At 33.6% G+C, this 27,062-nt stretch overlaps 1 protein-coding gene and 2 long non-coding RNA genes across 7 annotated transcripts in view; 2 read left to right on the forward strand and 1 right to left on the reverse strand.

Moving 5' to 3' along the window:
- The window catches only part of LOC143223697 (uncharacterized), a 58,447-nt gene that overhangs the window by 14,442 nt on the left and 16,943 nt on the right, over positions 1-27,062 (reverse strand). Inside the window, exons 1-2 of one of the 2 annotated variants that reach the window (XR_013013048.1) lie at positions 2,153-3,855; positions 1-820 (exon numbers count right to left, since the gene is read on the reverse strand). This is a non-coding gene — a long non-coding RNA (uncharacterized LOC143223697). Of the gene's footprint in view, positions 821-2,152; positions 3,856-27,062 lie in introns of those variants that run through there. The other variant, XR_013013047.1, reaches the window with a different exon arrangement.
- LOC143223695 (homeobox protein DBX1-like) lies at positions 620-26,431 on the forward strand. Of its 4 annotated transcripts, none has more exons than XM_076452014.1 (8): positions 620-825; positions 6,053-6,400; positions 7,993-8,075; positions 13,692-14,276; positions 15,510-16,050; positions 23,330-23,526; positions 25,286-25,336; positions 25,615-26,431. In XM_076452014.1, exons 4-8 carry the CDS (start codon positions 14,274-14,276, stop codon positions 25,732-25,734), a joined length of 912 nt encoding a protein of 303 aa, XP_076308129.1. In that variant the 5' UTR covers positions 620-825; positions 6,053-6,400; positions 7,993-8,075; positions 13,692-14,273; the 3' UTR covers positions 25,735-26,431. The 4 variants fall into 4 exon arrangements, 3 of the variants coding, with proteins under 3 accessions (XP_076308129.1, XP_076308130.1, XP_076308131.1); XM_076452015.1 differs by having other exon boundaries at positions 13,692-13,803; XM_076452016.1 differs by lacking the exon at positions 13,692-14,276.
- Positions 21,384-23,295, forward strand: LOC143223698 (uncharacterized). Its single transcript, XR_013013049.1, has 2 exons — positions 21,384-21,525; positions 22,883-23,295. It is a non-coding gene; the product is annotated as an uncharacterized LOC143223698 (long non-coding RNA).

Raw genomic sequence — 27,062 nt, forward strand, 5'->3', positions numbered from 1 at the left:
TTGCACAAAGTAACCACTGTAGCAAAAACTGTGTCTGATTCACTTAACTATTGTCTTGAAAAATGAAGTGCAATCTCCACAGCTGTTTCGTATTTACAGTGTAGATCAGAGTATGCGAGACAGACTATGTCAACTTATAAGTAGTTACAATATTAAAGATACAGCTGACAACAAGATACAAACAAAGCATAACACATGATATACAGTTAGAACTCAAACTAATGCGCAAGGCATTCTATTATAAGGCCTAGTAGGTTTTTTTTCTTCAATTGACCATGAACACCTAAAGAAACAAACAAAAAAACAACAAAAACAAACTGACAAAACATTAAATAATTTGGCTACCAAGTTCATATTAAACACAATGATTAGGTTTTTAAACTTCCTGCTTTATTTTTAGTATAAAATATGTTTATAAAATATTTTTGTTTTATCTGGAAGATGTGTGTTAGAAATAAAGCTTCTGTCGCTCTCATCGTTGACTGGTCAGTTCACTGAAGCGTAGAGACCTACAACCAATAAGAGACAAGGACAGAAAGCTAGGTAAACACCTTTGGAAGATTATTGACACTGACTAGGAGTCTAAGTCGCTTTCATCGACGCAATCACAGTGAAAGACGTTTGCTCTTTGGTCGACGTTCGCAACACAGCGTCGTGCGTTCCAGGTCACGTGATTAACCGAGTTGCAACAAAGTAAACGAAGCTAATGTCAGGAAGTTTATTCTGTAATAAGCCGTAACAAGATCACTAATTACTTGTTAAGTGGAAAACATCAAAAACTTAAACTGCTTATCCTGGTGCAGACTTCTCTGTGTGAAATCTATTGTAAGAACAAGAATTTATATTTAATTGAGTGAAACTTTCAACCTCTTGTCATGTTAACATACTCTAACAACCTAGATTAATAATTTAAAATTGACTTCATAAAAAATATAGAGGATAATCTGTATATATGTCAGTGCAATTTTAGAAGCTGAGAGCGTTTACATTTCCTTTGAGTAATTATACATATATTTTATATACAAATAATACATCAAGCATATTTAATAAATCTATAACAATGGTAGTGGTGGCAATTATTAACAGCAAAAGAAAACGGTAATTTATTACCAGGTCTAAAAACTACAACATTGCAGACATGTGATTGGTTGAAAAGCATCCATTGTTGAGGATAGACTGTGTCTAGTTATCAACCATTTCATTGTTTATATAACCTGTGAACAATATAAATATATATATACATGCTTTATTCTTTACATCTAATGTTTTGACAAGTAAACGATAAAATATTGTGCAAGGGTTGGACCCTACCGGCAAGAAACGGTAATAAAACTAATTGGTAACTCGGGGAGCAAATGAAGAAGGAAGATATTTGGGGTGTCTTAACTGACACACCATATACTTTACTTAGTTACTAGTCATGTGATCGTTTGTAAAGATATTATTCATATCTTTATAATATGTTTTCTTATTATATTATATGTTTTCTTATTTATTAAACACACAATCTCTTAACTTATTTAGTTGCCCTCTAATCTCTTTTATTAGTATATCAGTAACCTGTATTCTTTACTTAGTTACTAGTCATGTGATTTTTCTACTTTATAATTAGTTACATATGTTTTCCTAGTTATTAGTAATATTATTTATTCTATTAGTTATTATTCACCTGATCTCTTTTTTAGATGCAAGTCACATTATGTTTTCTTATTTATAAAACATTTTCTCTTTGTTCATATATACCTGATATCTCAACTCAGTTATTGGCCATATTATCTTTTTGTTTAGTTATTTGTTATCTGATCTCCTTACTTATTTTAGGCACCTAGTCTATTTTCTTAATTATTAGTTGCAACGTCATGCTATTTAGTTCTAGTCACCTGATTTTTTCACTTTGTTATTAATGATCTGGTCTTATTTCATATTCATTAGTCACCTGGTCTTTTTTAATTATTCCTTGGTTACATAATATTCGAAACACAAAATTATAAAAGAGAAATCTAGAGAGTTTCTACTCTACCTAGTTTTACCTTTCAGTTTTCAGAATAATTTTAACTTCATAAAAAGGAAAACACCGCTTAATTTTCTATTAAAGACAAATGGTTATTAACCAGATAGGTCGTTATTATACTTAATTTCATAAATACTTTACGTTATAAGCAGTTTTTTTCCGATTAAGATCCTTAAAACACCAGATTAGGCATAAATATCCTCTGATGTCAGCTAGTAATCATGGCCACCTGGTGAGACGATCGATTCGCAATCTGCAAGTCACGGGATGCAATGTCTATTAGAGCGAGCACTTACAGTTGTGAGGGTGTTAGAGCAGTCACATATTGGTAAAGAGAGCAGCCTAAGAATTAGTGTCAGCTGTCTTTTTTCTATCTCTTACTGCTAAATTACTGACGGCTACTGCAGATAACCCTCGTTTGGCTTTGTGCAAAGTTCAAAACAAACTTTAAGTTATTAAAGCTTAATCAAACTCCATTTTTAAAGAACCCACTTGGTTAGTTTTTATAACACACGCAAAATGGTTAGTTATGAACACGAAGAGAACTGCACGAAATAAACTGTTCATTGAGATATTTCTTCATCTCAAGTCTTCAAGTATGAGTACACGTGCGGAAGAACTATTTTTTAGTTTCAATTAACAGAAACAAATCTTTAAATAAAATATTCGTAAAGGAAAAATAAACAGCGTGTTAACTATGTCTTACAAACAAGCATAAGGAAAGCTCTAGTTAAAGTGTCACTAGCTAACTTGTTTTCAGTGCTAATTGTAAGTCCCATTGTTTAGTGCACCAAACTTCAACTTTTACATAACATTAAAATAAATTTTACATTAAAACATTTATTTGTGAGGAATAAATAAAACGCATATTCCACATGGAATAACGAATCAATTCGTCTTTTAAAACTACCAAATTCAGGTTTCGAAAACAAGAGTATGTCGGTGCCTCAATTAATGTTTGAACATTTTTTCCATGTGAACGTCTGGGTCAAAAGCACGTGCTAAGCCTTTTCTGCATGTGAACGTCCAGGTCAAAAGCATGTGCTGATATATTCTCCCACCCCGTTTCAGTACATAACAACAATGAATAATTGTTTTTAATGGTGAAACTTTAAATCTGTTTCCACTTCTTCCACTGTGTTGAACGAGCGTTCAGCCATATTGTTGGATAATAGAAAACAAAACATTTTTATCAGTTTCGGTAAGTATGGAAACTGCAAAGGAAACATGTTAAGAGAAGATATAACGTTAGCATTCAATAGAAGTAACCGCACAATGTTCGGGCTTCTGAGTGGCTCCGCCAGATTTTGAGTTCTTCACTCATCATCAATCTCGCCAACTGTCTATTGGCTCTAATGTTTGATCATAATTGCGACATACATCAAGACTGGATCGTGTTATAGGTGATTTCCTCATACATATCTGTGGCTGTTCATTCCCTCATGATTGAAATTTGCATCATTTGTCTTCACATCTGTCAGCGTGTATTTTTTTTGTTCAGAGGGAAATACTTATATTTTCTTTCATTAATATTCACAATGCATTTCAACCTATTTAACATAACTTCCTTTCATTAAAGTAGGTGTCAAATGTTCGAGTGCACGTATTTCTACATATAATCTGTAGAGTTGGAAGAACATCGCTTCAAAGGATAATGTTAAAGGAATTGAGAATATTCAATGTATAACGCATAAACACAAATAAATCTTTCGTGTACAGATTCTATAACTGGTAAAGAACACGTTCATTGGTACGTGTACGTCATTCAAATACGAGAGACGTGCATTACAACTCACCGATCAAGCAGTGTCCCTGTAGACTTAGTAGACCCGCCATAATTAATTCTAAAATATAAATTTCCATGTTAGAAATTATCATTACAGGAACATGCAAACACTTCCACCTGTGTAGTTGTGAATCTTTCAGCAATTTTGCCCATGATACTTAATAAAGTTTTATATCTACCCAACTTTCCAATCAATACATCATTAAAGTATGGTGCATGATTTTGTTAGGCGAGATTGGTTGCTTTTTACTTATTCAGCCTCAAGGAATCCATTACTGGCTTACAGCGCTTAGTTTTTATAAGATGTTTTGAACTGTCCACAGTGGAATATGGAGTAATTACCTAGCGCAACGTCATAGTGACCCCGGTCGGATCACCTTGCATTCAGACTTCCATGTGCAACAAATACAAGATTCGAGATGCCTTTTCCTTTACTTATCAAATACATTTCTCTACTTATGATGTGTTTAGGCCTCTGTACATGTTTTTTAAAGATATTTCTTGAGTTAAAATATGATAACACAATGTTGGTATGGTCTGGTGCTTAGTACGCTTGATTTGCAATATGTAGGTTGCAGATTTGAAACCCTGTTGCCAAATAGGTTCAACTTTTCTTTCAGAAGGGCGTTATAAAGTATCGATCAATCCCATCATTCGTCGGTTGACTTGCTGCCTTCCTTCTAGAAAGGAAGATTTGTTTGTTTTTAATTTCGCGCAGAGCTACACGAGGGCGCTTTTCGCTAACTGTCTGTAAGTTCGCAGTGTGGGACTAGAGAAAAGGCAGCTAGTCATTACCACCCGCCGCCACCTCTTTGGAGGTTTGGTGAGAGGGGGATTCTGCCTTTTCACCCTCAGATTACGAGTTAAACATTCTAACCACCTGTGCTACAACGATCGTAAATGGCCTCGGAGTTTTAAATGACAACAAAAATAACAGCATGGATGACATAAAGTGCAGAGACAAGTTTCATTTGCTTACAATGACGTAATTAAGTTAAATGTTTTTCTGTTGTTTTATAACATCTGAGAATAGTTTTTTTAACTCTTACAGACGCATAAATGACATGAGTTTGTAATAATCAAAGTTCACATATTTAAAAAAAATATTAGTGAATATTCTACATTTCTATTTACAAATTTATATTAATTGTAGTTTACTGTGTGAAATTTACTATAAATATTTACTGTAAACTTTTAACATATTTATGTTATAAAGGAGCTGAAAATATGATAAGCAAATATAGTCAAAAATGTTTTATTAAGTTAGTAAAACATATATGAAAGAATGAAGGCTATGCACATAATATCAACCTAATTACAAGTTTTTAATTTAAGCTTTTATGTAAAATTATCTGAAGTATTTGCAATGTTTTGGTTACAACGGACATTATCATGTTACACTGACTAACAAAGCATTGACAAGTTACTCAAATGTTCTGGTATAAAAGTCGTGTTAATTGTATCATAAATATTGTCAAATTTCATGTTCCGTTACTCGAGTGTATCATTAATATTAGGCTAAACTTTCAACAGTTCACTTGATTCAACGTTTGACAAATTCGTAACAATACTTGATTTTGAGCCTGAAAGTAAACAAATTACAAGGAGTCTAAAACAGCAACAAACATACAGTTTTCATAATTTTAAACACACACTGTAGGCCTGATACTTCGCCAGTTTTTAGCGTTTACACCGTAATTTTTAATGTATTTATCTTGTATGTGGTGTCTGTTCGAGTGTTCGTCTGTCTCCTGTTACAAAAGTTGTGCAGACAGACAGGCGAAGCCCAACATTGACTTTTGGAATAACAAGAAAATAGACACGAATAGTTATATAGTGAATATTTATTTATTCACGCTGTTATTCAAGTTCCAAGGTATGACACAGCTTTTCAAACGGTAGACGGACGAACGCTCGGACAGACTCCACGTTATATAAGATCTTGTATTCACATTATAACCCTAATCAGAGGTAGTGCTTTGATCCCGACTTTTAACCAGATTGTTAATATTTACCTCAAAGCTTCCTTACATCAATAACTTTAAAATACATACTGATAGAAATACACATCCATACCCTCAACCTAACCCCCACATAAAGACAGATACGTCCATACCCTCAACCTAGCCCCCCCCCTAAAGACAGATGCAAGGTGGTCTCTATTCAGTACACGAAGAATCTAAAATAAAAAAAAAACACCATGTTTCTTGTGAGAACATATCACACATATACGTGTCTTTCTTTGTAATTTGAAGGTATCACGTAATTCTGCGCCTACGTTTGAGCCTGGTTATTGGTCAACTTGAGGTACGGAAGACCTCATAACAGCCGGAAGAACGTAGATGTATGTTTCAACAGTGAGTCTGACTAAGGCCTGAGTACCGAAGGCACGGGGTTTACACTTCCTGATTACACTTACAGAGCGAGTGTGATAGGCCATCATTATTACAAGTACCCAAATGTTGTGTTTTCCACGTGCCTCCTAGGACATGATTAATTGGCTGATGTTGGATTAGGGACAATTATATGTCTCCTGAAAACAGAGTTTAAACTGATTGTAGGTGTTGAACGAACCCAGAGCGAACCGAGCGAGAAACCGTGTGGTGAGTTCAAATTCCCTTTGTTTTTAGTAATAATTGATCACGCTATACGATTACAAAAGTTTGAGACCAGTACTGGGTTCTGCTCGTTGACGTAGCTATAAGTTTGAAAGTGTTTTAAAAGAACCAAACTTACAAAGCGATAAAGTGGAATGTGCTTTTAGAATGATCATATCCGGAATTATAGTGATCCGTAGATGACTAATTGAAATAAGCAAACGTATTTCACTTAACAGATAAACTCATGTTCGAAACTTACAATAACAATATAAAATAAAGCAACAATATCTCACTGCTAAGAGTTCCAATAACAATATATATTGAAATAACAATATCGTAATGCTAAGAATTACAATAACAATTTAAAGTAAGGCAACAATATATTACAGTTAAGAAATACAATAACAATTTAAAGTAGGGCAACAATATATTACAGTTAAGAATTACAACAACAATATAAAATAAAACAACAGTATCTCACTGTTAAGAGATCCAGTAACAACTTAAAATAAGGAAACAGTCTTTTACTGTTAAAAGTTTTAATAACAATTTAAATTAATACTACATCTCTTTAATATTAAAACTTCTTATAGCAATTTAAATAAACCAACAAACTCTCAATCTTAAGAAGTCGAATGACACATTAAAATAACAATTTCTCATTGTTAATAACAACTGAAGGGAAGCCAACAGTCACTGTAGGCTACATTTAAGAATGAAGGATATTTTAATTTCATTAACCAAACAAGTGCCAGTTTTAAAACCTTTTGGATATTCTCAAGTGATTTATTGTTAGCAAGTAACTGTCGATATTGCCGTGAAACAACTTTACCGAATGTAGTTTTCTCTGTTTATAACCGCAGTGGAAAAATCACTTATTCATTTCATAAAAATCAAAATTATTGTAGTGATATTGAATAATTCTTAATGTTCACTATGCTTTAATAGACTGGCAGATCAAAAACAAAAATCAGTTGAAGCATACCTACTAACATACATCACGTACGTGTTTGATTAAGAGCTATGTATATCTCAAATCGTGTTCAACTTAAGGTAAAATAATGTGTTCGTTCTGTTTTGAACTCATGCGTTCTGCTTGATATAAGTTCACACGTTTTTGTCTCTTTTAGTATCACGTATTGTGTTTGATTTGTTGTGTCGGAAGCACATATCTTAGTAAACTAGCAAACAAGAAGTTAGAAACATGATAAAATGTTTTTTGTTTTTTTTTCAGTGGAAGTACTGCATGCTTCGACACAACATTGGATACATGAAGAGGGTAGACAAATTTATATGCAAAAACGGCTCGTTTGGGTTGAGAAAATATTTTACATAGAAGAGCGAACAACGTAAAATATTTTCTCAACCCAAACGAGCCGTTTTTGCATATAAATTTTTCAACAAGTGGGTTTCTCGACATCACTGAGGGTAGACAAATGTTTTTCGAAACATGTAATACATTCCCTAAAAATAAAACCACTCCATTTTTCTTATAAATCATCGTTTGCTGTATTTTCTAATCACGTGCAATCCTTGATCTCATATCAATATTAATAAATTCATTGATTAATTCGATTTTTAATTTTTAATTTCAGTATTCTCGGTCCACAAGCATGAAGGATAACGTTAACTGAGAAACCTTAAACGTACTGAAGGAGAAAGAAAATTCGTCTGATTCGTAAGGACTTACTAGTCGTTTAATACTTTTGTAGTTAGTTCATGAAGTTAGGTGCTTTCTGTGAAGTCTTAGTGATAACTAACAAACTGAAGAGGGAAACGTTATTTACATGTGTTTCTTTTAATACATTTTGATTCTATATCTTCTGGTTGATGCGATAGGCTTAAACTTACTTAACAGGTGGTTTACGTTCGTTTAAGTTGTGAATTATTAGATGTAAAGTTAAGTGTTTAAGGTGATTTAAAATATTTAATATATTTCAGATTTAACTAGAAGAAAAATTTAGCACTAGATCAGATCGTGGTATATACTTTCTTCTACACGTTCCATACATGTTATTTTGGTTATCACAATTACAACATTACAAGAGAGAGGGTGTACATTATCAGACGTAATCTTTAAATTATCACAATACCCGCCACAGTTAATATGGTCTGCTACAAAATACACACTTTATAATGGTTCAGACAGAATGTCTTATAAATTATTAATAGTCTTGTCCTTCTTGCTAGTCATCGTTTTTTTTCTGTTAAATGATTGTTCAGTACCATAGTGGTGGTTCTGTATTACTTAGAACTGAATATTCGGTACCATTATGGAGGTTCTGTATCACTAAGAACTGATTGTTCAGTCAGTACCAGTGTGGTGGTTCTGTATTACTAAGAACTGATTGTTCAGTACCAGTGTGGTGGATATTTGTTATTAAGAACTGATTGTTCAACACCAGTGTGGTAGATATTTGTTATTAAGAACTGATTGTTCAACACCAGTGTGGTGGATATTTATTAAGAACTGATTGTTCAGTACCAGTGTGATGGATATTTGTTATTAAGAACTAATTGTTCAACACCAGTGTGGTGGATATTTGTTATTAAGAACTGATTGTTCAACACCAGTGTGGTGGATATTTGTTATTAAGAACTGATTGTTCAACACCAGTGTGGTGGATATTTATTAAGAACTGATTGTTCAGTACCAGTGTGGTGGATATTTGTTATTAAGAACTGATTGTTCAACACCAGTGTGGTGGATATTTATTAAGAACTGATTGTTCAGTACCAGTGTGGTGGATATTTGTTATTAAGAACTGATTGTTCAATACCAGTGTGGTGGATATTTGTTATTAAGAACTGATTGTTCAATACCAGTGTGGTGGATATTTGTTATTAAGAACTGATTGTTCAATACCAGTGTGGTGGATATTTGTTATTAAGAACTGATTGTTTAATACCAGTGTGGTGGATATTTGTTATTAAGAACTGATTGTTCAATACCAGTGTGGTGGATATTTGTTATTAAGAACTGATTGTTTAATACCAGTGTGGTGGATATTTGTTATTAAGAACTGATTGTTTAATACCAGTGTGGTGGATATTTGTTATTAAGAACTGATTGTTCAACACCAGTGTGGTGGATATTTGTTATGAAGAACTGATTGTTCAACACCAGTGTGGTGGATATTTGTTATTAAGAACTGATTGTTCAACACCAGTGTGGTGGATATTTGTTATTAAGAACTGATTGTTCAATACCAGTGTGGTGGATATTTGTTATTAAGAACTGATTGTTCAATACCAGTGTGGTGGATATTTGTTATTAAGAACTGATTGTTCAGTACCAGTGTGGTGGATATTTGTTATTAAGAACTGATTGTTCAATACCAGTGTGGTGGATATTTGTTATTAAGAACTGATTGTTCAATACCAGTGTGGTGGATATTTGTTATTAAGAACTGATTGTTCAATACCAGTGTGGCGGATATTTGTTATTAAGAACTGATTGTTCAATACCAGTGTGGCGGATATTTGTTATTAAGAACTGATTGTTCAATACCAGTGTGGTGGATATTTGTTATTAAGAACTGATTGTTCAATACCAGTGTGGTGGATATTTGTTATTAAGAACTGATTGTTCAATACCAGTGTGGTGGATATTTGTTATTAAGAACTGATTGTTTAATACCAGTGTGGTGGATATTTGTTATTAAGAACTGATTGTTTAATACCAGTGTGGTGGATATTTGTTATTAAGAACTGATTGTTCAACACCAGTGTGGTGGATATTTGTTATGAAGAACTGATTGTTCAACACCAGTGTGGTGGATATTTGTTATTAAGAACTGATTGTTCAACACCAGTGTGGTGGATATTTGTTATTAAGAACTGATTGTTCAAGTACCAGTGTGGTGGATATTTGTTATTAAGAACTGATTGTTCAATACCAGTGTGGTGGATATTTGTTATTAAGAACTGATTGTTCAGTACCAGTGTGGTGGATATTTGTTATTAAGAACTGATTGTTCAGTGTGGTGGATATTTGTTATTAAGAACTGATTGTTTAATACCAGTGTGGTGGATATTTGTTATTAAGAACTGATTGTTTAATACCAGTGTGGTGGATATTTGTTATTAAGAACTGATTGTTCAATACCAGTGTGGTGGATATTTGTTATTAAGAACTGATTGTTCAATACCAGTGTGGTGGATATTTGTTATTAAGATCTGATTGTTCAATACCAGTGTGGTGGATATTTGTTATTAAGATCTGATTGTTCAATATCAGTGTGGTGGATATTTGTTATTAAGAACTGATTGTTCAATACCAGTGTGGTGGATATTTGTTATTAAGAACTGATTGTTCAATACCAGTGTGGCGGATATTTGTTATTAAGAACTGATTGTTCAATACCAGTGTGGCGGATATTTGTTATTAAGAACTGATTGTTCAATACCAGTGTGGCGGATATTTGTTATTAAGAACTGATTGTTCAATACCAGTGTGGTGGATATTTGTTATTAAGAACTGATTGTTCAATACCAGTGTGGCGGATATTTGTTATTAAGAACTGATTGTTCAATACCAGTGTGGCGGATATTTGTTGTAAGAACTGATTGTTCAATACTAGTGTGGCGGATATTTGTTATTAAGAACTGATTGTTCAATACCAGTGTGGTGGATATTTGTTATTAAGAACTGATTGTTCAATACTAGTGTGGCGGATATTTGTTATTAAGAACTGATTGTTCAATACCAGTGTGGTGGATATTTGTTATTAAGAACTGATTGTTTAATACCAGTGTGGTGGATATTTGTTATTAAGAACTGATTGTTCAATACCAGTGTGGTGGATATTTGTTATTAAGAACTGATTGTTTAATACCAGTGTGGTGGATATTTGTTATTAAGAACTGATTGTTTAATACCAGTGTGGTGGATATTTGTTATTAAGAACTGATTGTTCAACACCAGTGTGGTGGATATTTGTTATGAAGAACTGATTGTTCAACACCAGTGTGGTGGATATTTGTTATTAAGAACTGATTGTTCAACACCAGTGTGGTGGATATTTGTTATTAAGAACTGATTGTTCAGTACCAGTGTGGTGGATATTTGTTATTAAGAACTGATTGTTCAATACCAGTGTGGTGGATATTTGTTATTAAGAACTGATTGTTCAGTACCAGTGTGGTGGATATTTGTTATTAAGAACTGATTGTTCAATACCAGTGTGGTGGATATTTGTTATTAAGAACTGATTGTTCAATACCAGTGTGGTGGATATTTGTTATTAAGAACTGATTGTTCAATACCAGTGTGGTGGATATTTGTTATTAAGAACTGATTGTTCAATACCAGTGTGGTGGATATTTGTTATTAAGAACTGATTGTTCAATACCAGTGTGGTGGATATTTGTTATTAAGAACTGATTGTTCAATACCAGTGTGGTGGATATTTGTTATTAAGAACTGATTGTTTAATACCAGTGTGGTGGATATTTGTTATTAAGAACTGATTGTTCAATACCAGTGTGGTGGATATTTGTTATTAAGAACTGATTGTTCAATACCAGTGTGGTGGATATTTGTTATTAAGAACTGATTGTTCAATACCAGTGTGGCGGATATTTGTTATTAAGAACTGATTGTTCAATACCAGTGTGGTGGATATTTGTTATTAAGAACTGATTGTTCAATACCAGTGTGGTGGATATTTGTTATTAAGAACTGATTGTTTAATACCAGTGTGGTGGATATTTGTTATTAAGAACTGATTGTTCAATACCAGTGTGGTGGATATTTGTTATTAAGAACTGATTGTTCAACACCAGTGTGGTGGATATTTGTTATTAAGAACTGATTGTTCAACACCAGTGTGGTGGATATTTGTTATTAAGAACTGATTGTTCAGTACCAGTGTGGTGGATATTTGTTATTAAGAACTGATTGTTCAATACCAGTGTGGTGGATATTTGTTATTAAGAACTGATTGTTCAGTACCAGTGTGGTGGATATTTGTTATTAAGAACTGATTGTTCAATACCAGTGTGGTGGATATTTGTTATTAAGAACTGATTGTTCAACACCAGTGTGGCGGATATTTGTTATTAAGAACTGATTGTTCAATACCAGTGTGGTGGATATTTGTTATTAAGAACTGATTGTTCAACACCAGTGTGGTGGATATTTGTTATTAAGAACTGATTGTTTCAATACCAGTGTGGTAGATATTTGTTATTAAGAACTGATTGTTCAATACCAGTGTGGTGGATATTTGTTATTAAGAACTGATTGTTCAATACCAGTGTGGTGGATATTTGTTATTAAGATCTGATTGTTCAATACCAGTGTGGTGGATATTTGTTATTAAGATCTGATTGTTCAATACCAGTGTGGTGGATATTTGTTATTAAGAACTGATTGTTCAATACCAGTGTGGTGGATATTTGTTATTAAGAACTGATTGTTCAATACCAGTGTGGTGGATATTTGTTATTAAGAACTGATTGTTCAATACCAGTGTGGTGGATATTTGTTATTAAGAACTGATTGTTCAATACCAGTGTGGTGGATATTTGTTATTAAGAACTGATTGTTCAATACCAGTGTGGTGGATATTTGTTATTAAGAACTGATTGTTCAATACCAGTGTGGCGGATATTTGTTATTAAGAACTGATTGTTCAATACCAGTGTGGTGGATATTTGTTATTAAGAACTGATTGTTCAATACCAGTGTGGTGGATATTTGTTATTAAGAACTGATTGTTCAATACCAGTGCGATGAATCTATATTATGAAGAAACGTTTGTGCTACTTTTGGCCATAATTCTATATTGTTATGTTTAGTACCAGTATGGTGGATCTATATTATTAAGATTGGTTGTTCTAGTTTTGGCTATGATTCTACTTTGTTTTGACCTGGTTGTTCAGTCACAGTGTGATGATTCTACAGTATTAAAATCTAGTTTTGATTATAGTTCTACTTCGTTATGAACTGGTTATTTAGTACCGGATATCTCAGACAACGTTTTAGGTATAGAGATGAAATACTAAAAAATAAGATACATTCCTCATGACACTTCTGTTTAAATTACACAAATGGTTACCATTCATATCTTCCAATGAAAAAAACGCACAATATTTTCTCTGGAAAGCTAAACACTAAGGGTAATCAATTATTTAAGAAATGGGCACTCTAACATAAACTTTTCTGACAACAAAATGGGACAAAAATCAGAAAACCGAAAACATTACATTGATGTTCAAAGTGTTGTACCGTGTGTTGTATTTTATAGCAAGATGTTCAAATTGTGGTACCGCGTGTTGTATTTTATAGCAAGATGTTCATGCTGATTTTTTGGGTTCTTATCGCGGTTGACGCCATGTTTAAACATAACCAGTAACAGAAATGCTGTTTTCTGTAGGAAGAATGCCATACAGTCAGATAAGTAACGCTTTTACAATTAAAATAGTGTTGTAAAGTTCTGATAGACCTAAGATTGAATATAATTTTAAGCATAGTCGTGGTCAGAAACAGTCAGCTAGGCTGTCAAGTGTTTTGTTGTTAATACCATAGAAACTGAGTCCTTCAGCACAAACAAACGATTTTCTGATTTTTACTTTTGTATTTATGTTTGAAGCGGAAAATCTAAGATTAGGCACATGTTTCTTTTATTGCAGTTATATATATAGAAATGAAGAAACCAGTATAGTTTATATGTGGATAGGGGGAGGCGTAATTTCAGAAGTCGAAATAAAGAAATATCAAGTTGGAAAACATTGTTCATATTGCACAATGTTAAACCTTACTCGAAAACATAACTTCAGAAACTGGTCAGTGATACTGAAGTGTTGGTAAAAGTTACCTGGTTGGCTGTTGTTAAGAACAAAGCTGAAGCATCGAGGGGCGTAGAGGTTAATGGTAATACTATCTTTGTTCAGGTTAATTCGTCGGTTAGGCACTCTGTAACTCTTATAATCCAAATAATGTTGAAAAAAGCACTTCCAGATTAGGCAGTGGAAGTTTTAAGTTCATTTGACATACCAAGATGAAAGTGAAATTAAATCAAAATGTTTTTGTTTTAAATTCTGCAGAAAATCATTGCTTAAAAATATATATTTACTATTCTGTATTAATTCATATTAAGTAACTTTCTTATTATTATATTAGCCTGATGTTGAACCAACCTATTCATAGTTATCACCAACATAATTATTTTCCTGATACACCGAATTGTGGCTAATAGTTAATTCATTAAAAGGTTTATTTTATTAATTGGTTCTTTTGAATATTTGTGATCAATATGACATTTAGTTGGTACTCATTATAAAGTTTCTTCTGTTAATGACAACAAAAGAAGATAAATAAATAAGCCACCATTTGTAAGTTGACTAGCGATTTAGAAGACTCTTGAAATCTGTAGGTCAAAGTTGTTTTCTGAAATAATTATTTTTAAGAATGTATAAGTGCTTCACTATTCGTTATACTTTCAAAGATAACAATTTAGAGGAATGAAATTCACAGATATACACTAATAGCAATGTGTCAACACGGGTGTTTACCCACCTGTAGCAAAGTGTCAACATGGGTTTTACACAGTGATAGCAAAGTGTCAACATGGGTTTTACACAGTGATAGCAAAGTGTCAACATGGGTGTTTACACACTGATAGGGTTATTAATGATAAGAAAGAGTGAAAATGCTTTCACACATTTATAGGAAGGAGTCAACATGAGTTTCATTCATTTATTGGTGAAGGTCAATATCTGTTACATGGTGTAGTAGTGTTTGTTATTACAGAACTGGTACGGTGTAGTAGTGGTGTTATCGCGGAACTGGTACGGTGTAGTAGTGGTGTCATCTCGGAACTGGTACAATGTAGTACTGGTGTTATTACGGAACCAATAAAAGTACTCATATTGAAAGTGTTTATAGAGTTCTTAGAGTATAATCAATTAGTAATGAGTGTTTCAACTACAGGCTCAGGTAATCAAGTGTCTTAATATATGCTGCTGAACGGAAACAGAGACCATTTGTATTTTCTTAGAAATCTGAGTCGTGCGAAAAATTGTGATTATATACAGCTAACACTTACCTAACAGTAGAAAATAGTTGTCAGGTACTTTTTGTACAAACATGTATTTCCTGTTACAGGATATAGGTAGAAGGAATATCACATTCATGTTTATGGACCTGTCTATGGATACTTCTTGTATTTCCGCCATTTATCCCTTCCAATCCACGTGGACTCACCCCACACCTTGTTTAACAACTCATAAAATGTCCAGACCCGGAGCACTACGTTCGTTCATGATAGACGATATTTTGAAGACGGACAATATCTCGAAATCTCAGTTGAGGACGACGGTACACAAGCCTACTCCGCTAGTTTTTATTCCATTCAGTGATGGTGGTCGTGTTCCAAGTATGTGTTGTAGCGGGAGTCGCCTCTCTGGCATGTCCACTTCTCATTCAGACTTTTCTAGACTGTCCTTTGATTACAGAATATCCGCATCGAGACAGAGTTCCTTTTCCGAGCCACAATCTCCTGTAAAAGACGTGTCCCTTGGATCCAGTCCAGTTACCCTAGATCCCATATCTCCAACCTCTGTATGGACTTTTCCCAAAGCTAGATCTGACTTTTTTGGAGGATTTTCCTCACCCATAAGAGGAGAGAGTAGAAATCCCATTATTGGTAAGTTTTACAGAAGTATTTTATAGTGTTTGTTATTATAATATTCCAACGTTAATGCGTACATGGAGTAATCCATGGTACTTTCCAAGGTAAGAACACAAGTGGAATAATCCATGGTACTTTCCACGGTAAGAACACAAGTGGAATAATCCATGCTATTTTTCCAAGTTAAGAAAACAAGTGGAGTAGTCCATGTTATCTTTCCAAAGTAAGAATACAAGTAGAGTAATCCATGTTATATTTCCAAGGTAAGATCACAAGTGAAGTAATCAATGCCATCTTACTTGGTAAGAACACAAGTGGAGTAATCAATGCCATCTTACTTGGTACGAACACAAGTGGAGTAATCAATGCCATCTTACTTGGTACGAACACAAGTGGAGTAATCAATGCCATCTTACTTGGTACGAACACAAGTGGAGTAATCAATGCCATCTTACTTGGTAAGAACATAAGTGGAGTAATCAATGCCATCTTTCCAAGGTAAGAACATAAGTGGAGTAATCAATGCCATCTTTCCAAGGTAAAAACACAAGTAGAGTAATCAATGCCATCTTTCCAAGGTAAGAACACAAGTAGAGTACTCAATGCCATCTTTCCTTGGTAAGAACACAAGTAGAGTACTCAATGCCATCTTTCCTTGGTAAGAACACAAGTAGAGTAATCAATGCCATCTTTCCTTGGTAAGAACACAAGTAGAGTAATCAATGCCATCTTTCCTTGGTAAGAACACAAGTAGAGTAATTAATGCCATATTTCCTTGGTAAGAACACAAGTAGAGTAATCAATGCCATCTTTCCTTGGTAAGAACACAAGTAGAGTAATCAATGCCATCTCACTTGGTAAGAACACAAGTGAAGTAATCAATGCCATCTTTCCAAGGTAAGATCACAAGTGAAGTAATCAATGCCATCTTTCCAAGGTAAGATCACAAGTGAAGTAATCAATGCCATCTTTCCAAGGTAAGATCACAAGTGGAGTAATCAATGCCATCTTTCCAAGGTAAGAACACAAGTGGAGTAATCAATGCCATCTTTCCTTGGTAATAACACAAGTGGAGTAATTAATGCCATCTTTCCAAGGTAAGAACACAAGTAGAGTAATCAATGCCATCTTACTAGGTAAGAACACAAGTAGAGTAATCAATGCCATCTTAGTTGGTAAGAACACAAGTGGAGTAATCAATGCCATCTTACTTGGTAAGAACACAAGTGGAGTAATCAATGCCATCTTACTAGGTAAGAACACAAGTGGAGTAATCAATGCCATCTTACTAGGTAAGAACACAAGTGGAGTAATCAATGCCATCTTTCCAAGGTAAGAACATAAGTGGAGTAATCAATGCCATCTTTCCAAGGTAAGAACATAAGTGGAGTAATCAATGCCATCTTTCCAAGGTAAGAACACAAGTAGAGTAATCAATGCCATCTTACTTGGTAAGAACATAAGTGGAGTAATCAATGCCATCTTACTTTGTAAGAACAAAAGTGGAGTAATCAATGCCATCTTTCCAAGGTAAGAACAAAAGTGGAGTAATCAATGCCATCTTTCCAAGGTAAGAACATAAGTGGAGTAATCAATGCCATCTTTCCAAGGTAAGAACATAAGTGGAGTAATCAATGCCATCTTTCCAAGGTAAGAACATAAGTGGAGTAAACAATGCCATCTTTCCAAGGTAAGAACATAAGTGGAGTAATCAATGCCATCTTTCCAAGGTAAAAACACAAGTAGAGTAATCAATGCCATCTTTCCAAGGTCAGAACACAAGTAGAGTAATCAATGCCATCTTACTTGGTAAGAACGTAAGTGGAGTAATCCATGCTAACATTACAGGGCTCATACATCAGTGGGGTAATTTATGTTAGCATTGTACTATAAGTATACGACTAGAGTGACTTTTGCTGTGTGAAACTTTAAATTTTAATGCAAGGGACACAAGTGAAGTAATCTGTGCTACCATTCCAAGGTAAGAACACTTGTAAACTAATCAATGGTATGTAATATTTCTAACATTTCAATGTAGAACCCTAGTAAAGAAAAACTTGCTATGCAATATTCCTAACATTCCAAGGTAAGAACCCTTATAAAATAATTAAATATTAATATAAATATTAAAGTAATATTTATATTACTTTATATAAAAATTTATATTACTATTTATATTAATATTTTATGGTAAGAACTGTTGTAAAGTAATCCATGCCGTGTGATATTTCTAAAATTTTATGGTAAGAAACCTTGTAAAATAATCGACGCCATGTATTATTTCTAACATTTCATGGTAACAAAATTTATAAAGTTATCCACGCCATTTAATATTCCTAACACTTTATGGTAAGAACTCTTGTAAAGTAATCCATGTCGTGTAATATTTGTAACATTTCATGGTAAGAACCCTTGTCAAGTAACCCATGCTGAGTGATATTTCTAAAATTTGATGGAAAGAACCCTTGTAAAGTAATCCACGCCATGTTATATTTCTAACATTTTATGGTAAGAACCTTTGTAAAGAATTGTACGCCATGAAAAATAGCTAACATTTTATGGTAAGAACCCTTGTAAAGTAATCCACGCCATGTTATATTTCTAACATTTTATGGTAAGAACCTTTGTAAAGAAATGCACGCCATGAAAAATATCTAACATTTTATGGTAAGAACGTTTGTAAAGTAATCCACGCCATGTAATATTACTAACATTTTATGGTAACAAAATTTATAAAGTAATCCACGCCCTGTATTATTCCTAACATTTTATGGAAAGAACTCTTGTAAAGTAATCCATGCCATGTAGTGTTTCTAACATTCTAAGGTAGAAGACTGTAGCAATATATTATTATTAATACTTCTAGCGTTGCAAAAGAAAGACATGGCTGTGGTGTGTAATATTTCGAATGTTTCATATTGAGGAAGAAAGTGAAGTAATACATGTTATGATATAGTTAGAAGCAAGGGAAAGATGAGTCTCAGAATGCTCATTTAAACAACAATATAAGATCACGTGAAAAGTCTTAATTTTCCTTCTTAATAAAGATTAGGTGAGTTTCAAAATGCACGTGTAAACAATACTTTACTAGCATGACACTATATATAATTTTCGTTTACAGTAAGGTCATACAGAGAGATTAGATGAGTTTCAAAACGTGTATCTATATCAGCTGCTATTCACAAGAATGAAATAACTTAATTTACATTAAAAACGGACCCCCCCTTCCGCTGGTGTGTCAATGGTAACACTGAAATCCTACGACGCTGAAACTTGGGGTTCGATATCCGTATTTGGCAGAGGAAAAATAATTTGTCGTGTAGCTTAACGACATCCAAACCACTTACAACAGTGGTTCCCAACCATGGGTGCGAGATAGCGTTCCAGGTGGTGCGAGATCACATTTGTTTTGGCCACCTTCACCTTTATTCTTAAATAAATAATTACTGTGAGGGGTGCGAGAACATATTAAAATTTTTTAGGGGTGCGGGGCATAAAAAAAGGTTGGGAACCACTGCCTTACAACAATCTCATACACTTGGAGAAAACGTTACAGCAAAGTATGTTTGGTTTGTAGAAACATCGGTTTATTTAAACTGAGAATAGGTTTGGATTCTAGGAACATGTGTTTATTTAAACCGTGAATAAGCTTAGTTTGTAGGAACATGGGTTTATTTAAACTATGAATAGGTTTGGATTGAAGTAACATGTGTATTTAATCCGTGAATAGGCTTGGATTGAAGTAACATGTTTATTTAAACCATGAATAAGCTTGGTTTGTAGGAACATGTTTATTTAATCCGGGAATAGGCTTGGATTGAAGTAACGTGTTTATTTAAACCGTGAATAAGCTTGGTTTGTAGGAACATGTTTATTTAATCCGAGAATAGGCTTGGATTGAAGTAACGTGTTTATTTAAACCGTGAATAGGCTTGGATTTAAGTAACGTGTTTATTTAAACCGTGAATAAGCTTGGTTTGTAGGAACATATTTATTTAATCCGGGAATAGGTTTGGATTGAAGTAACGTGTTTATTTAAACCGTGAATAGGCTTGGATTGAAGTAACGTGTTTATTTAAATCGTGAATAGGCTTGGATTGAAGTAACGTGTTTATTTAAATCGTGAATAAGCTTGGTTTGTAGGAACATGTTTATTTAATCCGGGAATAGGCTTGGATTGAAGTAACGTGTTTATTTAAACCGTGAATAGCCTTGGATTGAAGTAACATGTTTATTTAAACCATGAATAAGCTTGGTTTGTAGGAACATGTTTATTTAATCCGGGAATAGGCTTGGATTGAAGTAACGTGTTTATTTAAACCGTGAATAAGCTTGGTTTGTAGGAACATGTTTATTTAATCCGAGAATAGGCTTGGATTGAAGTAACGTGTTTATTTAAACCGTGAATAGGCTTGGATTGTAGGAACACGTGTCTATTTAAACCGTGATGTACAGATAAGAGGTTTTACTATGACTTTAAGTGTTATTATGAATATTACAAGCACGTGTTGAAAACTGTACCTGGTGTACACAATCGCCAGCTATAGGCAACATTAGGGTTCCATCTGTTCTCCGGAAGCCTTCTTTTCCCATGAAATGCCTGGGACTTCCGGAATTCGTTAGAAACTCCGAACCACTTCTCGGCGGTTTCCGGTTCTGAGCAACTTCCCCGGGCTTCTCAACGTTGTCTACGGGGTGAACAAGCCGGGACCTTGCTTTAAACTGTGATATAGAGCCTCGTGTCTAGGTAGGCAAGAATCATCGCTGCTTGATTGACTTCGTCCTGGGCTGAGAATATCTAAAAGGACGAAGTGTTGACAAAGCTCTTTCCTGGGTGCGCAGAAACACTAACGGTCGTAATTATCGCCTTTAGCTAACGAGTTGCGTCGGTTAGTTGTTTGTCTCTTGCTAACCTTTTAAAGCAACACATGTCAACAGCTTTTGGACGGCAGCAGGATAAACCGGTAGGCGATAATGGACCTTAATTATCCCTAAACAGAGTTTGAGAAGGACGGGTTGACAGCCGACGTTACGTCATGCTTTAAAGATGGAATCCAGGAACTGCAGACTTGTATTGTTTTATTATATCTATTACCTAATGATATGGCTGAGATAGCTCTCAAAAACTTTAAACAAGTTTAGTTCAGAGCAACCAACTAGCCGGAAAATCAATGGGTTAGTAACATAGGTTTGAAGACCCTTGAAATGCAGAGTTCAGGTGATAGCTACATTAGGGAAGTGTTTGTATCTCAATTCTTTCTCTGTTGAAGATTCAGACAGAGAAATTCAGACAAATATCTAATTAAATTAAAGTTACGTTGAATAAAGAATTACAGTTTTATTTGTGTATGTTAAAAAAGGGAGAGAAACTCAGGCTGATTGGTCGACCTAGAAAGAACCGATCGGTTCATTGTTTGCAGAACTCTGTTATTAACTGTTACACCAGTCTTGAAGACACACTTGAAGAAAATATCATCGTATACAGAGCAGGTTAAGTAAACATTACTTGTTCGCAGAGAATGTCTTGCCATACAATTTCAGTGTTATTACCATGTGAGATGTTACTAAGTTATGAAATGCTATTACCTCGCTACCAATAACTTTTAATACGTTACTACCAAAGAGATGTCCTCAAGTTACTACCTTAAGAGATGCTACTACGTTACCACAGTATGAGATGTTACTATCTTATGAAATGCTATTACCTCACTGCCAATAACTTTTAATACGTTACTACCTAAGAGATGACACTACTTTACTATCGTAAGAGATGTCCTTACGATACTACATTATGAGATGCTAGTACGTTACTACTTTGCGAGATATACTTTACTATGTTATGAGGTATTACTACGTTACTAACTTATGAGTTGTTACTGTGTCATGCCCTTACGAAAAATAAATATGTTACTGCGTTATGAAATATTACTGTGTGTTTCAAAGCTTAAAGCTATTAACCAACCTTCCTTCACAAATCAAAGTTATTAGAAAAACACAACATTGCAACAAAAAAAGCGTAAAATAATTAGACATATTACAATAATTCTGAATGTCGCTAAAACTTTATTTAAGAATGGTATTTCTATTAAACGTTTGTTTCAAGTTTTAAAACAATAACAACAAGAAAAAACAAACGAAAAACAACAAAACAGAGGTGTCTTGAGACAACCATGCTTCCGAGGGTTACGGGTTTGAATCTCCGTCGCACCAAGCATGCTCGCCCTTTCAGCCGTGAAGGTGTTATAATGTGACGGTCAATCCCACTATTCGTTGCTAAAAGAGTAGCTCAAGAGTTGGCGGTGAGTGGTGATGATTATTTGCCTTCCCTCTAGTCTTACACTACTAAATTAGGGACGGCTAGCGCAGATTTCCCTCTTGTAGCTTTGCGCGAAATTGAAAAACAAACATGGTTTCAATAAATGTTCAACAAAATTTGTTTCTTCCACGAACGGTGTTTATTTTTTGATTATTATTTTAGATGTAAAAAAAATCTTAATTCGGTTTATTTTTGCTTCGGAACAACAGTTTTAGTTAACATTCACGTGGAATTATGTTAGTGTTAAAAGCTATTGTTAAAAATATCTAAGAATATTGACTAAAACACTTTCTTTGATTTTTCCTCAAATTGTTCATGTAAAATATAATGTTAATCCACTACGTGTAATCAACTGATTGTCTTATATCATTTAGTATGAATGGAATATATCTTTATAACTTACCTAAAATACAAGCTTTGAAGTTTTTGTTTTGTGATATATTAATAAAACTGGCAATATTAAATTATAAACTAGAAGATCCTTACAACAATGGTCAGCTAACAAAACTAGCAATTTTATTTATAAATTAGAAGATTCCCACAACAATGGCCATCTAACAAAACTAGCAATTTTATTTATAAATTAGAAGATTCCCACAACAATGGTCATCTAACAAAACTAGCAATTTTATTTATAAATTAGAAGATTCCCACAACAATGGCCATCTAACAAAACTAGCAATTTTATTTATAAATTAGAAGATTCTCACACCAATGGCCATCTAACAAAACTAGCAATTTTATTTATAAATTAGAAGATTCTCACAACAATGGCCATCTGACAAAACTAGCAATTTTATTTATAAATCAGAAGATTCTCACAACAATGGCCATCTGACAAAACTAGCAATTTTATTTATAAATTAGAAGATTCACACAACAATGGCCATCTAACAAAACTAGCAATTTTATTTATAAATTAGAAGATTCCCACAACAATGGCCATCTCACAAAACTAGCAATTTTATTATAAATTAGAAGATTCCCACAACAATGGCCATCCATTTGTTTGGGCTCACATTCTTCACCGACCGCCACCGAAACGAAAAGGAGGACAAATTCGCTTCACCAACAATCAAACCACAGAATTAGAAAAAGTGTTCGAAACGCAGAAGTATTTGTCGCCACCCGAGAGGAAAAAGATGGCTTCTGTTTTGCGTCTAACAGAAAGACAGGTTAACATTTAATTTCTTTACACGTTAAAATTTAGTTTCTATCTTTACAGATAAACACCTAGTTTTTACTCTTGCAGGTTAAAATTCAGTTTCAATTTTTACAAGTTAAGATTTATTTTCTTTACAGATCGTCATTTAGTTTTTATCTTTATGGGTTACCATTTAGTTTTTATCTTTGCAGGTTAACGTTTAGCTACTATCTTTAGAGGTCAACGTTTAGCCACTATTTTACATATTGTTATTAGTTATTATTTCTTACAGGTTAAGAGTTAATTACTACCTTTTCATATAAATATCATTGCTGTTTAAAGCATTTATTATTCCACCACATCATTACATTTTAAAATAAATATCATATGTTCAGATTAAACATAAGTTTGTATTGTTCACATAAATGTGCAGACAATGTTTAATTTACAAGGCCATCTTTTCTTAAGGGTTTAAGTTCTGAGAACTGACGCAAAATAATACAAAACTCCAAGTGAATTTTGTCAACAACATGGTGCATAGCGGTCTGCTTGTCTTATTTCACACTAGTTACATGAACACAGTTATTAATTGTTATACTGATTGTTTTGTATGGTTTCACAAGATGCTTCTTAGTTGTCACGCTGATCAAATGACACAGTGGTTACATGTCGTGCTATTTACGTTATTAGATGTACAAGACTCTTCAGTTTAAGAGTTGTGATTTAATTTATTTGGTGATTTAATATTTACTTTTCATAACAAGTGTTAAATGTTAATTACTTTAAAAGCCATAGTTGTGGTAAGTTTCGTTACGTGTACTTGTAGTTTAATTGTTGTTAAAGCTTTTGTGATGTTGTTAACGTCGTCTTACTCAAGGCTTCGTAGTGCTTCTCGTAACGTGTAATGTTGTTACTAGAGGGCTAGGTTTGTCTGTCACGTACTTTAAATACATACAGATACAGAGAAGACGAAGGAAGTTAGTGAAATATGACTGTGTGATTGTTTAACAGACGATTTTGTACAGTGAAAGTCTCACAGCTTGTTTTGTAAAAACAGAGATAAAGAACAAATAGTTGTTTTGTAAATTGTGTTATAAAGTAACTGAACCCCCTGTGTAGACTTTTATCGTGAACAAGAATTACTTGAGGCTCTGGATAAAACTGTGGTAACTCACTTGGTAACGTTAGTGAATTTATCATTGTGTTGTGACAACAGACGACAGAAGAAAACTTGTTTTATCAAAAGGTGCTCTAAAGTAACTAAACTCCCCTGTGTAGGCTTTAACAAAACAGTATTACTTAAAGCTCTGGCTATAACTGTGATAATTAATAGTGTAATGAATTTTGGCATATTCATTTGACTTGTTTTTGAATATATTATTTTAAAGCAAGTGAATTGGAGTGCTGTTTGTTTATTGTCGACATTTATCACCAACAAGTTACAGTTACCTACTCTATAGAATCCGACACTATAAAAACCTGTCACATGTTACGCTGGTTACATGTAATGCTGGTTATACGACACGGTGGTTATACTAATTACATGCGATGTTGGTTACAGATAATGATATTAAATGCTACTCTAGTTTCATATCACGTATTTTATATGCTACTCTGTTTATATGTCATGCTAGTTGCATGATACGTTGGTTACATGTTACTCTGATTACATGCTATGCTAGTTACATGTCATAATATTCATGTTTTATCACATACATTTCGTTTAAATCGTATCGTTTTTTTTTATAAAAATACGATCTTGATCCGAGAAGTTATGCTTTTAATTTCAGGTTAAAACTTGGTTTCAAAACAGAAGAGCAAAATGGCGACGTATCAAGCAAGTAAGAATTTATGTTCCTGCTTTGGAAATTTATAGAATTAAAAAAAAATTATAAGACTGAAAATATTTGAAGATACGCGTGAACTTCTACAGAAATGAAATAATGAAAAATATCTTATTTTTATTTTCACAAATTAATATGAGATATAAAAACTTCAGTTGTTTTTTTTGTGTGTGAAAATGTCAAATCCATCTTCCAAATTTTTCGAGTCTTAGACTACAGTTATCCTTTGTTCTAGTATTTTTTGAAGAAATTTCAAATGATGCTTTTGGTTTCAGGATGTTGACTTCCCTACCAGCCAATCAATCCACGAGTCCAAATGTAGCGATACGGAAAAACAAATACCATCTGAAGACAAACACGGAGAAAGAAAGAACTTTGATGTGATGTCAACATAAAATGAGGAAGGTGCTGTCAAAGCTCTTCTTACAGACTTATATTTTAATCTTAGTTCTGATTAAAGCAAATCAACAACTGACTACTTACTGCTCAGATGTGAGCGTGGGTCTGATAAAACTGGTTGAAAACAACTCAACAGTTGGACTACTCTCCTGATCAGTTATGACCATATACGGTTCTGATAAAATCCGATTGAAAACAAACTAAAAGTTGAACGTTTCTCTGATTATTTATGACCACATGTGTTTGATAAAAGTGATCGAAGATAAATTAGCAGTTCGGCTACAGTGAAGTTCAAATCGAACCACACGATAAAAACGGTTCCTTTCACTTTTTACGAAACCAAATATTACATTAGAAAAAAGTGCATTTTAATTCTAGTCTGATAGAGTACTATGATTATTTTTGCATGTAATATAAAATATGGATCGAAGACGTATAGTAAAGCATTACGTCATACCTTGTTTAATACCACCCACTCAGTAAAAAGGGTGGGTTTTAGTGAGACCATTGGTTAGTGCAGGTCATAATCAACATTGTATAGTTCTTTCTTTTTGTTCCAAAACCTTGAAAGATGTACAGAACAGTCCCATATTAGATAGTGTATTAACTATGCCAAAGTGAAACTGAGGTTGTGGACTAAAGGTTGTATGTATTATGTGGAATTCACGTAATAAAGTGAAATTATTATTCATAGTACCTATCACATATCCTGAAAGACGTAATTCAAGTATTTGCCGTGTGAGTGAAGGTTATTCACAGTACATATCCCATACAATTCACTTCTGTTTAATGCTAACGTGAAACAATTAATTCATCATCATATTTGTAACAAGTGAATCTGGAAGTAAGTTGAAGATCGTATGCAGCATGTACATCTTGTATCTCGTACAGCAATTAATAGATAACTATAAACAGTTTAAAACACTTGACTTTAGTTGACGATAGTTAGGGAATTTTCGAACACCTCAAAGACTGAATTTAAAGTGAGAGTTACGTGAGAACTCATGAACAGTTTCAAACACATGAAATTTCAACTTACTATTATTAATACTAATATAAACAGTTTAAAACAATTAACAAAGATCATATAAGTAGTTATAAACACATTATGTTTCAACTGAGTGTTAGTAAGTATCTTATAAATAGGTTAAAACGTATATTGCCCACACTCCTGCTAGTGGTTCAGTCGTAAGTCTGAAGGCTTATAATGCTCTAAGTCGGGTTTTGTTGCCCGCGACTGGCAACACACTGGATACCCCATTGTCTGCTTTATACTTAACAGCAAATGAACAGAATAAAGCTATTATATTTGTGTCAACAACTC

Source organism: Tachypleus tridentatus, chromosome 8 (genome assembly GCF_004210375.1).
Source record: "Tachypleus tridentatus isolate NWPU-2018 chromosome 8, ASM421037v1, whole genome shotgun sequence".
Taxonomy (NCBI): domain Eukaryota; kingdom Metazoa; phylum Arthropoda; class Merostomata; order Xiphosura; family Limulidae; genus Tachypleus; species Tachypleus tridentatus.